Genomic DNA, 12200 nt, shown 5'->3' with positions numbered 1-12200 from the left:
GGGTGCTCTTACCCACTGAGCCATCTCACCAGCCCAGTACTTTCTTTTTGATGGAAAATATGTCAAGTGGTCCACCCCTCTTTTTGAGACAAGGTCTTGCTAAGTATGTAGCCTTGGCAGGCCTTGAGCTCCCTATATAGACCAGGCTGGCATGAAACTCAATAGATCACATCACATGCTGTGTGGGCCACCATGCCCAATACAAGTCTTGATATAATTTTTCTACCAAATCTTTAAGACACTCACATGAGACATTTCCATGTGACAGATAAGGAAAACTGAGAAATCAAGTAAATTAGACAAGAAGACCGACGGTATGTAGGAAAGCAGGGGCTGAGTTCTAGCTTTTGAGGGACAGTTGTGTTATACTTCTTTATGGATCCTTCTCTGAGGCTGCATTGGTCTCATCGACTCAGGTCCTCAGGTTCCACACTAAGGCCCTCAACCATTTATGAATAAACTATGCCTCAATCTCAATGGTGGTGAGCCAAGACAAACTTTTTTGCTTTAACTTCTAAAGCCCTAAAAATGGGGGGGAAAAAAGCATCATCATAATCCTTTTTGAATATCCTTCAATACACAAGGAAAACCTTGTTTACTGTATGGATGCATCACCTGTCAGTTAAAAAGCCTATGACCTATATATAGCTTAGACAGGCAGGTGGGACATCTGGGAGGCAGAAAGAATTCTGGGATAGATCCAGGTGCTTGAGATTGACCTGAGAAGCTGTGAAGAGATGGAAGGCATGGTACCTGAGCACAGGTAAGCAGTCACATGACAGAAGGTAGATTAAATAAATGGGATATTTTAGTTATGATCTAGCCTGAGTAGAGCCTAGCTATATGGCCAAGATATCTGTAAATATATTTTGAGTCTGGGTCTTATTTCTCGGAGCATGGGGCTGGGAGGCAGAACTTCTACAGATTCTTGCAGATGAAGACAACTATGTACACTTACAGGCGTGCATTTCGACTGCAGAGAGCTACCGTTCAGAAACCCTAACAGCGAGCTTTGAAAATTCTGGTTCCAGGAACAAGGCTCTTTTAATTGAAAGAATCCACTCAGGACCTTTTAAAGACTATTTTTAAATCTATTGACATGATTCTGCAATGTCATTTAGGTTCACTAAGCCCATATATAGCTATCCAATGGCTGCTAACAAGGGACTTGTGTATGATTCCACATGTCTCTCATTTAAAATAGTGTAGCTGCTGTACATAACCTATCTCACCCAATGTACACTTCAAATCACCTTTAGATCACTTTAATATCAAATATAATAGAAATACTGTGTAAATTGAACTATATGGTTTAGAGAATAAATACAAGAAAATCTATAAATGTTTAGAAACATAGGCAGTTTTTAAAAAGTTTAACTTTAGGTTGATTGAAGCAAGAGGTGGAAAACTAATTGTCAGAGAAAGGAACATCATCTATTTCAGAAGGCTGTTGTGAAAAAAATGAAAGCTTTACACAAATACAGTCAATAAAGTATAGGGGCTTTTTGTCTTTTTCGAGCCAAGGTTTCTCTGTGTAGCCTAACTCTGTAGATGAGGATGGCCTTGAACTAACAGAGATCTGCCTATAAAGGAATGCACCACCACTGTGGGGTAATAATTTTTATTTCTTCCTTTTTTTATCCTGAAGATAAATAAAATAATAATTTGTGTCATGATTTTCAAATCATTACCTGCCACCAAAAACTAATGAATTTTAATTCAGATCCTAAATATTAATACCAAATACACTTAAATCAATGGGTTGTAAATAAAAACATTAATGATTATGAAAACTGGAGTTCCTTCCTTATCACTCACTCAGTGCTTAAAATATTGATATTGAGCTGGAGAGTTGGCTCAGCTCACTGACTGCTCTTCTGAAGGTCCTGAGTTCAAATCCCAGCAACCACATGGTGGCTCACAACCACCCGTAATGAGATCTGGTGCTCTCCTCTGGAGTTTCTGAAGACAGCTACTGTGTACAATAAATTATACAGTGTATAATAAATAAATCTTAAAATAAAAAACAAAGTGAAACCTTTAAAAAAATATTGATATTAAGAACACAGTTATCTACAGTCTAATTTACTTTATTTTGTATGTACTTATGTACGTATTTGCCTACATGTGTCTATATACCACAGCTTGTGGAGATCAGAAGGCATCAGATTCCCTGGAACTGGGGGAACTGATGGTTATGAGCCACAATATGGGTGCTGGAAATCAAATCTCAGTTCTTTACTGGAAAAAAAAAAAAAAAGAAAAAAACCCAGCAAATGTTCTTAGCCAGGTACATCTCTAGCCCTACAGTTCAATTTTTTCAACGTATATAAATTTGCACTTCTTAGTTTCTTGTAACATTTGTCAAGTCATGGGCTGGAGAGAGAGTTCAGCAGTTAACTGCTCGCTCTTGTGAAAAAAAAAAAAAAAGAGTTCAATTCCCAGCAACCACAACCATCTGTAATGGGATCTGATGCCATCTTCTGGTGTGTCTGAGGACAGCTACAGTGTGCTTATATACATAAAATAAATTATTTTTTTTTTAAATGTTTATGTAAAAGTAGATAGAGCTTATCACACTCAATACTTTCGCTGGCTCTTCTTGCCTTTGTAGTATTCAGACAGGTAATATAAAGATTACAATCATCATATATATATATTTTTTCATTCATTCATTCATTCATTCATTCTGTAAACACATAATGAAGCAAAAAGGTGTTACTTATAGCTGAGTGTGGTGGCGTGTGCCTTCCATCCCAGCACTGGGAAACAAGCATCAGATGAACCTCTGTGAGCTTAAGGCCAGCCTGTCTACATAGCGAATCCTAAGCCAGCCAAGGCTATGTAGTAAGACCCTGTCCCAAAAAATGAAGAGTTGGGCGTGGTGGTGCACGCCTTTAATCCCAGCACTCAGGAGGCAGAGGCAGGTGGATTTCTGAGTTTGAGGCCAGCCAGGTCTACAAAATGATTTCCAGGACAGTCCTGGCTACACAGAGAAACCTTGTCTCGAAAAAAACTCAAAATAGATAAATAAATAAATAGATAGATAGATAGATAAATGAATAATTTTAGATGTCACATAATATGCAGAACGTGAAACATTAGAAAGCATGAAGGAAGAAAAATATAAAGAATATAGTCAGCCTTTCTTTATACACTAATCCAAGCTTCTTATATGAGAATGGTTTATAACATGCCTAAAACCACATACATTCTTGCTAAAAACAACAAAATAACACATGAGGCCACTGAACTGTTAAGTATGTGTTATCTGAAGAAAGCATGACAATACAGGAAATCTAACAGCCGCACATTATGTGCCTTTCTGCTCTCCTGAGGGCCATCCCGCATGTCACAGAGCCAAGGCTTAGTTTATCTGTGTCAACTCCCCTTGAGTTTTGTCTGTCTTCTGATTTGATTAAAGATGAAAAGCACTCACGGGTATTACTCAGACAATAGATGATGGTTTGAAAGGAACATCAAATATATATCAGAATTATTTTTGAACCAGTATAGACTAAGAACAGCAATACATTCTACTGGCCATATAGTAAACAGCCAAGGTGAGGTTTGAAAAAATTAGAAAGATGCAGACATTTAGTAAGCACTTAGCAATATTTACCAGGCAACAAAAGCGGCTGCTATACATTTTGGTAGGGGGGTGGGGAAGATGACAACTAGGTATTAGGTGAATTTCCAAACAAAAGTTTAAGTAAGACAAGATCAACAACACTTGGCTTGAACCAAAATACACACAGACACAAGGACACAGACAGACACAAAGACGCTCACAATGTATTCTTATAATGCCCATCATATCCAACCACTGAGGACCCCAGCTTCTTCAAACATGCTGTCTCAGGTGCATGCTGTCCCCACAGATGTCCCAGGAGTTCTTCTAGGCTTACCAATGGCAAGAGAAAGAAAGATCAGTGAAGGCCACTACAGGAAGCTTCCTTAAAGCACAGCCACAAACTCAATAGAACAGAGCCCAGAAAGAAAAATAAACTTCAGAATGGTAAAACATCTAAGTAGCAGGTCTACCTGGTAGGTATTTGTTAAAGGTATGTGCAACAGTCACAGAATGGCAAAAGAACAATAATAAATATACGTGTGATGATGTAATCTACCCCTTGGCATTACTGATTCCCAAGCGCAAAGGGTTAAATGCCTAGTCCCTGGAAACAGATATTTTCGAGCGAGCACATTTCTGGCAGAGCACCATTCCTTACAACAGGTTATACTATAATTATGGTTGATCACTGCAGCCCTTCATACTGAAATGTAGTCATTCATTCCATGTGAAAAATAGAGACACAAACCCTGCAAGAAGCAACTTGATGCTTCCAGTGGCCAATTTTACTATTTTTCAAACATATATTACAACTAATATAAAACATTATCCATTTTAATATTTGATACCACCATCATAATTACTCCCCAGATGTAAAAGTGTTTAGTATTGATACAAATGTTTGAAGAAACTTGCACATATACTTCATTATAATTTCAAGGTATTACTGCTGTAAACTTCCAGGTTAAAAGCAGTCATCCCAACATAGCTGAATGTTTAATCAGGTATATACAAGACAGAAAAATGAGGAGAACTTGGTCTTGCACCATTCAAGAGGCCCTGAGCTAAATCTATCCCCAGCAATGCAAAACAAACAAACACAAAAAATGCAGACCAGAAGAACTGTAGCACTGGGAAGATGATCTGCTTTGTGCTTCAAATTATTAAACGGTCAAGCAGACATTAAGGCAAGCAATAAAGGCAGTATTGAAGATAAGTGTGTGGGTGTGTGCTCACTATCTTTCTGGTCCTTAGTTTCCTCATCTGTAACTACAGAAATAATCTTTGGCAAAGGCCCAGAATACAGAAAAGGTTAAAGGGAGGTGAGCACTAAGCACTATGGAGTGAACCCTCAGAAACCCTAAAATCCTAAGGCCCAGAAAACCATTTAAGTTCTATGATTCTTCAGCAGGCTTCTCCTCCATCCAGAAGTAGTCTGAAATCTGAAAGCCCGGGTTTGAAAAGATTGTTTTTGTTTTTTTTTTTTTCTCTGAACCGTGGAAAACTACTCATTTCCATAACGTCAAAATCATTTATTCTTCTCAAACAATGCCCATCTCCTTATACTCTAACAGCGCGGTTAAAAATATACCAGGAGCATTATTCCAACTAGCAGGAAACTTGGGGTGGGGGCGGCATCGTAGATTGCTTAGACTCTGACCTTTGTGGATTTCTAAGTATCGAGTAATGTTTGAGAAAAGAGAAAAACACTTCGGATGATGAAATTTGCAAAAGATCTAAAACTCCAGTTGGCAGAAGGCTCTCCACAGCCAGCTGTCTTTCAAGAGGATCCGAGTGTATTTACAACCTACAAGCAGAAGGGAGCCAAGCCTAAACTAAACTCTAACATAAAGAACTTTCCTCCAATATATCAGGCCAAAATGATGCAAAACCTGTAGTTTACTTCAATGGGTTTGCTCCAAGCCTGAATAATGAATGAAATGGAGGCATCACTACTGAGTTGGGGGCCTCACTTTCAACCCAGCGGGTGAGTCTCCAAATCCAGGGAACTCACGGGCTGGTCTGCTTCAAGGGGAGACCCCGCTGCAGGCTCCCCGAAAGTTCCGCGGCTGCCGGTGTCCGCCCCGCCCGGCCGAGGGTCGCGCCCCCTCCCTGCGGCCGCACACACCCCGCCTCCGCCCCCGCCGCGCGTTAACCCCTCGCCGACCGGCGCGGGCTTGGGGAGGAGGCCGCCCAGGGGGTGGAGTTGTCGCGTCTCCTCCCGGGATCGCCCGGGCAGACGCCCGGCTTGTTTACAGGCCCCAGGCCTGGCTGCCGCCGCACAGGCCCTCCACCCGCCCGCCCTCGCCCTCGTCCTCGCCCTCACGCCGTGCTTACCCGGAGCAGCCGCGGGCGGGCGGGTCCCTCGGTCGGCCGGGGCGGCGGTGGCGACGGCGGCCGGGCACAGCGTCCCGCGACGGCGGCCGGGCCCGGGCGGAGGAGGGGAGGAGCCGGGCTGGGTCCGGGCCCCGGGCTCTCGGAGCCCTCGCGGCTCAGATCATCCGGGCGTCGGAGCGGGAGGCAGAGAGCGGGGCCCGCGGGAGGCGGAGGAGGCGCCGAGGACTCATCGCTTTCCGCCCCACCTGCCTGGGCCCCCCTCCCCCCGCCCCAGCCACCCGATCCCGAGCTGCGGACCCGGCCGGCGCGGAGACCACGGCGTTCTAGCTCCTGCGCGCGCTCCCGCCCCTAGCGCCGCCACCGCCGCCGCCGCCGCCTCTAGCGCGGCCCCGCGCACGCGCGCTCTCGACAGCGCAGCCCCTGGCCCGGCCCCGCCCCGCCCCGCGCCGCCGTTTCCCCCACCCCCGGCCCTGCAGCTGCGGCGCGGCCCATGGGCTGGAGAGACCCGGATGTGGGAGGGCCGGAACTGCGGCTTGGGCGGGGGAGGGGCGCCGGTGACGTCACTGCCCTGCGCTGCTCCTCAGGTCGCTGCCGGGAGGCCGCCGGCACTGGCGGATCCCTAGGGGAGCGTGGACGTCCTGGGTGCGAGCCAGGCGCGCGGCCTTCGCGCTAGGGCGCGGAGGGCCCCTCCAAACCCGGCCGTCGGCGTCGTCCGCACCCGACTCTTACACCTGCCTACGGACGCCGGTCTCCAGGTGTAGTCTCGGTTAGCGCCCGGCGCAGGGGACTCAGCCTGCCCCTTCTACCCGGCGAGGCGCACACGAATGCCGCGGCCATACCGCAGACGTGCGTGTGCAACCGGTTCACGCCTTGGGACACGTGCCTAGCTAGAGCTTCTCGCGGGTAGTCCCGGAGTCGCTGCAGGGATTCCGAATTGTATTTATGTGCACGTTACGGGGTCACGTGATTCGGGCTCAACGGGCACCTCCAAAGATCTCCAGAGTGGGGCTAATGGAACCGAGGGTTTTTCAAAATCTAGAGGATAATCAGAAACTTGACAGCTGCTTTCACGGAGAGTTAGAGATGAGCAAAAGGTAACTGCGACTGCACGTGCAGGCGGCCAAAATCCAGTTTAGCTAGCTCAACCACAGAAAACCCGACCCACGCTGCTTGCTGACGCCGGGATAGAATGACAAACCCTAGGCAGCCAATGAATCAGAGCTGGAAAGCAGTACATCACCAGTATGAGTTCCCATTGGCTGGGGGTGCCTTCCCAGCTTCTCAGTCACCGGCTTAACCCTTACACCAAATTCGCAGGAATAGAAGTTTAAGAGAGATTCTGGTATAATACAAAGAAAAAGCATATATTCCGCTGAAATAGGCGAATGCTTTTTTTAAAAAAAATACTAAAACTATTAGCCAAATTGAGTTCAGGCCAGTAACAAGATGAATTTCAGTAAGGCCTTCCCCTTTTCTCTGGTGCTTACTGCAGTTTGCCACCCCGCTACTTTGTGTCTCTTATAAACCACTCCATTGTCTTGACTCTTAGATCAAATGCAACCTGCTTTTCGCTGGCTGTCATCCCGCAAACTATTTCTCTATTTTGGATGTTGTGGTAACCATTTCTGATATTTTCACCACGACTTTTGGAAGATGATTCCCTTCACTTTTACACCTGACATCAATGGCAGAACCACATGTGAGACTGCCAGTTCCCAGCAGACGCTATCTTCACTGACCCTCCAAATCACTCAGTATTTTGGGAATACGATGAATATGTAACACCTCCAGGTATATAAAGTAAAAATAAAATTCACTATACAGTTCTTAATTCTTTTCTACACAAGTGCAGAAATAAATTAGGTACAAAAATCTTTTAATGAAATGCTGTTTTATTGGGTTAATTAATTATATACAATATGTTGTTTAGGTTTTGTTAATTGGGGATGCTGAGGATTAATACCAGGTCAAGTCCTCAACCATTAAGCTCTGTCCTCAGCCCTGGTTGGGGTTTTTGTTATGTGCTTGTTTTGTTTCGTTTTGTTTTTGAGACAAGGTGTCTATGTAGCGCTTGCTGGCCTCAAACATACAGGGATCCTCCCAGACTGCCTCTGGATTGCTGATAGTACAAGCATGTGCCACCATACCTGACTCAATTCTTAGTACTATTAATACTTAAAACAAGTTACTGCAAGATGGGCACACAAAAGTCAAGTTGTGACAGCCAGCATTTAGTGCTCTGTGTGTGTGTGTGTGTGTGTGTACAGAGTCTTGGCTTTCCAGGCTGACTCTTGTGAAACTGAGGATGACTTTAACTGGTCCTCCTGCTTCTACATCCCTACCACCACACCTGTCTGCAGTGCTCTTTCTTAAACAATACATTTTCTCGCTGAAGAGCTGAGTCATCTGTGGCAGTATACAGGATAGGAAACTGGGAGGTTTTTGTCTGGGATTTTAGGTTTACACGCCTGTAGTCTCTCTGTCCTATCTTTGTAAGAAAACCTGAATAACAGAAGAGGTAAGAAAAAATACAAATGATATAGTATAGAATATATAAAATATAATGAGATTTTTTTTCAGGAGTCTTACCAGTACATCACAGACAACCAGTCAGTTGTGTCTCTGGACACCATTTTTGTAGTGTGAATGAGGAAACTTGTGGGCCATAAGTTCAACCTTTAAAAACTCTGAATTAGACATTAATATTGTCTAATGAAAGTTATTTGATTATGATATGCTCTTCTATTATCAAATTTTTGGTGGTGGTGTTGAGACAGGGTCTCAAAAATAAACAGCCAAGTAAAAGTCAAGGATGGAGCAGGCCCAGTTCCTACAGGAAGTTCTTAGGCAGGAAGCCCTCTCTCAATCCCATTCTTAAATTCAGACAAGGCACAGCCAAGCCTTTATCTGTTTGCTACTTCCAAGGTGTTAGTTCTTTCTTTATGACCAGTCTCAAGTCACCAAAATTAAGTCTCTGAATTTCTAACACTTAGACACAATATGCACATATTACCTCAGAAACACATAGCCCTGGCTGTCCTGAAACTCACACTTTCCTCAGCCTCCTGAGTGCTGGGATTGTAGATGCGACCACCATGAGGAAAGGGACTTTGGAAATAAGAGGGATAACCGTTTTTCAGGTTTTATCTGTAAGACTTTAATTAATCCTCTAACCCCTGTTGAAGTCTTGGTTAAATATCAATGTTTGATCATTTTTACATATCTAAAACCATCATATTCTGCATACACACACACACACACACAAAAGGGAAGTCAAAAGGTATAGTGTCAAGGTACTGAACTTACTGTGTTCCTGTTGCCTAGGACCTGAGAGACTTGAGGCAAAGACACAGGGAAGCTAAAGCCCAATACACTTAATACTAAACATGAACTATTAAAGTAGGCCAGTGCTGGCGCACACCTTTAATCCAAGCACTCAGGAGGCAGAGGCCAGCAGATCTCTGGGAGACGCCAGCCTGGTCTACAGAGTGAGCTTCAGGATAGCCTGGGCTATACAGAGAAACCCTGTCTCAAAAAATAAAAAGAAAACCCCAAAACTATTAATATATGAAATTAAAGCCTAGTACACGCAATACTCTCTCCATTATTAAAGATGAGCTATTATATATATTTAAACTCAGTACTCTCTCCCTTTCCTCTACAATCCTGATTTTAAAAAAAAATTGGGGGAGTTACATTTCTTATTGAATAACTATGATGGATGCATCCAGAGGCTCAGACCTGAGATGGCCTAACCCAGGCCTCTCAGAGTGCTTCCCCCGAATGTAAATGATCCTCCAGGGTGCCTGAGAAGCCCCCTCCCCCAGCCAGCCAACCATCCTTTCACAGCAAGCTGAGCACTACCCAAGCACAAAGCCAAGTAGGCCAGAGGTCCATCTCTCCTTTCCTCTGTCTGCTTCACTACCTGGTTTGGGCTTTTCTTTCTCCCATAGCCACTTCGTGTATCCTCTTGTCTGCTTTCTTCTTGACTCTCTTCTCCCTTTCTTCTGTATTCCTTTTATTTCCTTTTCCTTTCTTGCCCTCATTTTTCTCTTTCTTGATTTGAATAGTTTAATCCAAAATGTAGTTTCTGTTACCCACTTTCTCCTGAACTTGAACATATGAGATAGCCCTAAACTGATTTCATTCAGGGATGGGGTACCCCACCCCATCCCCTCCCTCCCTCTCCCCCCTCACCATATCATGGTAATGAAAAACAGCTGTCTACAGGACTGTTAAAGAATGAGAATGATTAGAGACTCAATGCCCTGTGTGACATCACCCCTGAGGTGGGGGGCGGGGTAGCCAGCCATCTTCTGCTGCCTCTGTGCCTCCTGGTCCCTGAGAAACATGTGAACTGTGAGCACTACCAGCCAAGTCCTGGTGAAAGGTTTCCCCTTGACCACTAGCTCTTATCAGATAAGTGCCTCTGTTTGACAGATAGTCATTGTGTGCCAGGCACTGGGCTGGATCCTGTGGTCAGTGACATCAATAAGAAAGGTCCCTGCCCCCACAAACCTGTACTTGGCCTTATAATGAGGGACATTCACAAAGAGTAAATAAATAAAATGAGGTGCCATGGTGGAGGAGGTGACTTGAAAACAAATGTTAGAGTGAGAAGAAAGCTTAGTAAAGAAGGGGGTGGGGGGGTAGCTAGGTAACTGAGTGCAGTGGATGTATATGTACATATATGTGGGTGTGCAGCCACATGCATGTGTGGAAGCCTCTATCCGCTGCCTCCTGTCTCCATCTCCCCTATACTAGGATTACACCTGGCTTTTTAGATGCATATGGTGAATCTGAAATCAGCACCTCATACTTGCATAGCCAAGCACTTTACAGATTGAGCCATTTTCCCAGCCCTGGGGAACTTTTTAATTAGTTACTACTAGCAAATTTTAAGGGACTCCTTGAAAACAATTCACCTTGGTGTTTCTCATCTATTCCTGGCGTTGTGCAAGGTCCTAAACTAAACCACATCCTTGGAAGTGAAGTGGCAACAGTTTTCATCCTCACCAATGACAGCTTGGTTGGAAAGGAGTGATGAAATAAATGACCATCACAATGAAGTCTTATCAGCATAGTCAGAAACCTGTCAGCCTAATTCTGTCAAACTCTGTGTGTGAGCAGGCCAAGGACTGTGGTACTCCTCCCTTACAGAAGAGAAAACCAATCTCCAGAGAGGTAGCAATTACTCAGGGCCACAGAAAGCAATGACTAGGACCCAGGACTGTCTCTGGGTGGTGATCACCACTCTACAGAACAGTTACACACACAGCAAAGAAGGAGGGCTAGAGCACACTCTCAGGCAGTGTTGTGCACAGCTAAAGCACACTGGTCTTACTGTCAGGCAGTGCTGTGCACAGCTAACCTGCATTCTCAGTTAAACTTACAGAAGTTGGGAGCTGTTTGCTAAACATAACCATTATTTACAAATTAACTGTTAGCATACAGTTAATATAAATAAATACAGCATAAAGTATACAAAGTAATAACAATTTTTATCACCATTTTCAGTTACTATATACTGCCCATGATTGTATTGCTATACTTATTTTATATTGCTGAAAGGACAATACATTTATAACAGCATCACAAACAGGAGTCATGTGATACAAGGATGTCATCACAGCTATAAAGTTGGAGATGGTATGAATTTTTTAGCCTTTTTATAATTTTTGTTGTTATTTTTGTTCCTATATGTTGTGATGGTTTGTATATGCTTGACTCAGGGAGTGACATTATTAGGTGTGGCCCTTGCTGGAGTAGGTGTGGCCTTGTTGGAGTAGGTGTGTCACTGTGGGTGTGAGCTTTAAGACCCCCATCCTAGATGCCTGGAAGTCAGTATTCTGCTAGCAGCCTTCAGATGAAGATGTAGAATTCTCAGCTCCTACTGCACCAGGCCTGTCTGGATGCTGCCATGTTCCTACCTTGTTCATAATGGAGTGAACCTCTGAACTTGTAAGCCAGCCCCAATTAAATGTTGTCCTTATAAGAGGTGAGTTGGTCATGGTGTCTATACACAGCAGTAAAACCCTAAGACATTTGTAAATGTATCTTTTATTCACCTGATATAATTGTTGTCTTAGAAGCTTACTACTCAATAATCTCTTTCGAGTTCTTTCTGAACTCTGGCTGGGGACAGGGAGGTTTAACTCAGATGTTCTGACCCAAATTTCTTTCCAAGCTTACTAGTTCAACCCGGCTTCTCTTGGTTTCTGACTGAATTAATCTGCTTAACCTCAAACTAACTGGCAATTTGTTATAATCTTCTGTCTCTTTCTTATTC

The 12200-nt window shown here is 44.0% G+C and overlaps 1 protein-coding gene across 1 annotated transcript in view; it reads right to left on the bottom strand.

Moving 5' to 3' along the window:
* Ppm1a (protein phosphatase, Mg2+/Mn2+ dependent 1A) overlaps positions 1–10036 on the bottom strand; it is a 39448-nt gene extending 29412 nt beyond the window's left edge. The window contains exon 1 of the mRNA XM_029484392.1: positions 9837–10036. Coding sequence (XP_029340252.1) covers positions 9837–10032 — 196 coding nt within the window. The 5' untranslated portion in view covers positions 10033–10036. The remainder of the gene's footprint in view (positions 1–9836) is intronic.
* Between the last annotated feature and the right edge of the window lie 2164 nt (positions 10037–12200).

Source organism: Mus caroli, chromosome 12 (assembly GCF_900094665.2).
Source record: "Mus caroli chromosome 12, CAROLI_EIJ_v1.1, whole genome shotgun sequence".
NCBI classification, from domain to species: domain Eukaryota; kingdom Metazoa; phylum Chordata; class Mammalia; order Rodentia; family Muridae; genus Mus; species Mus caroli.
Note: the sequence above shows the minus strand (reverse complement) of the source record. Positions and strands in the feature narration are given on the sequence as shown.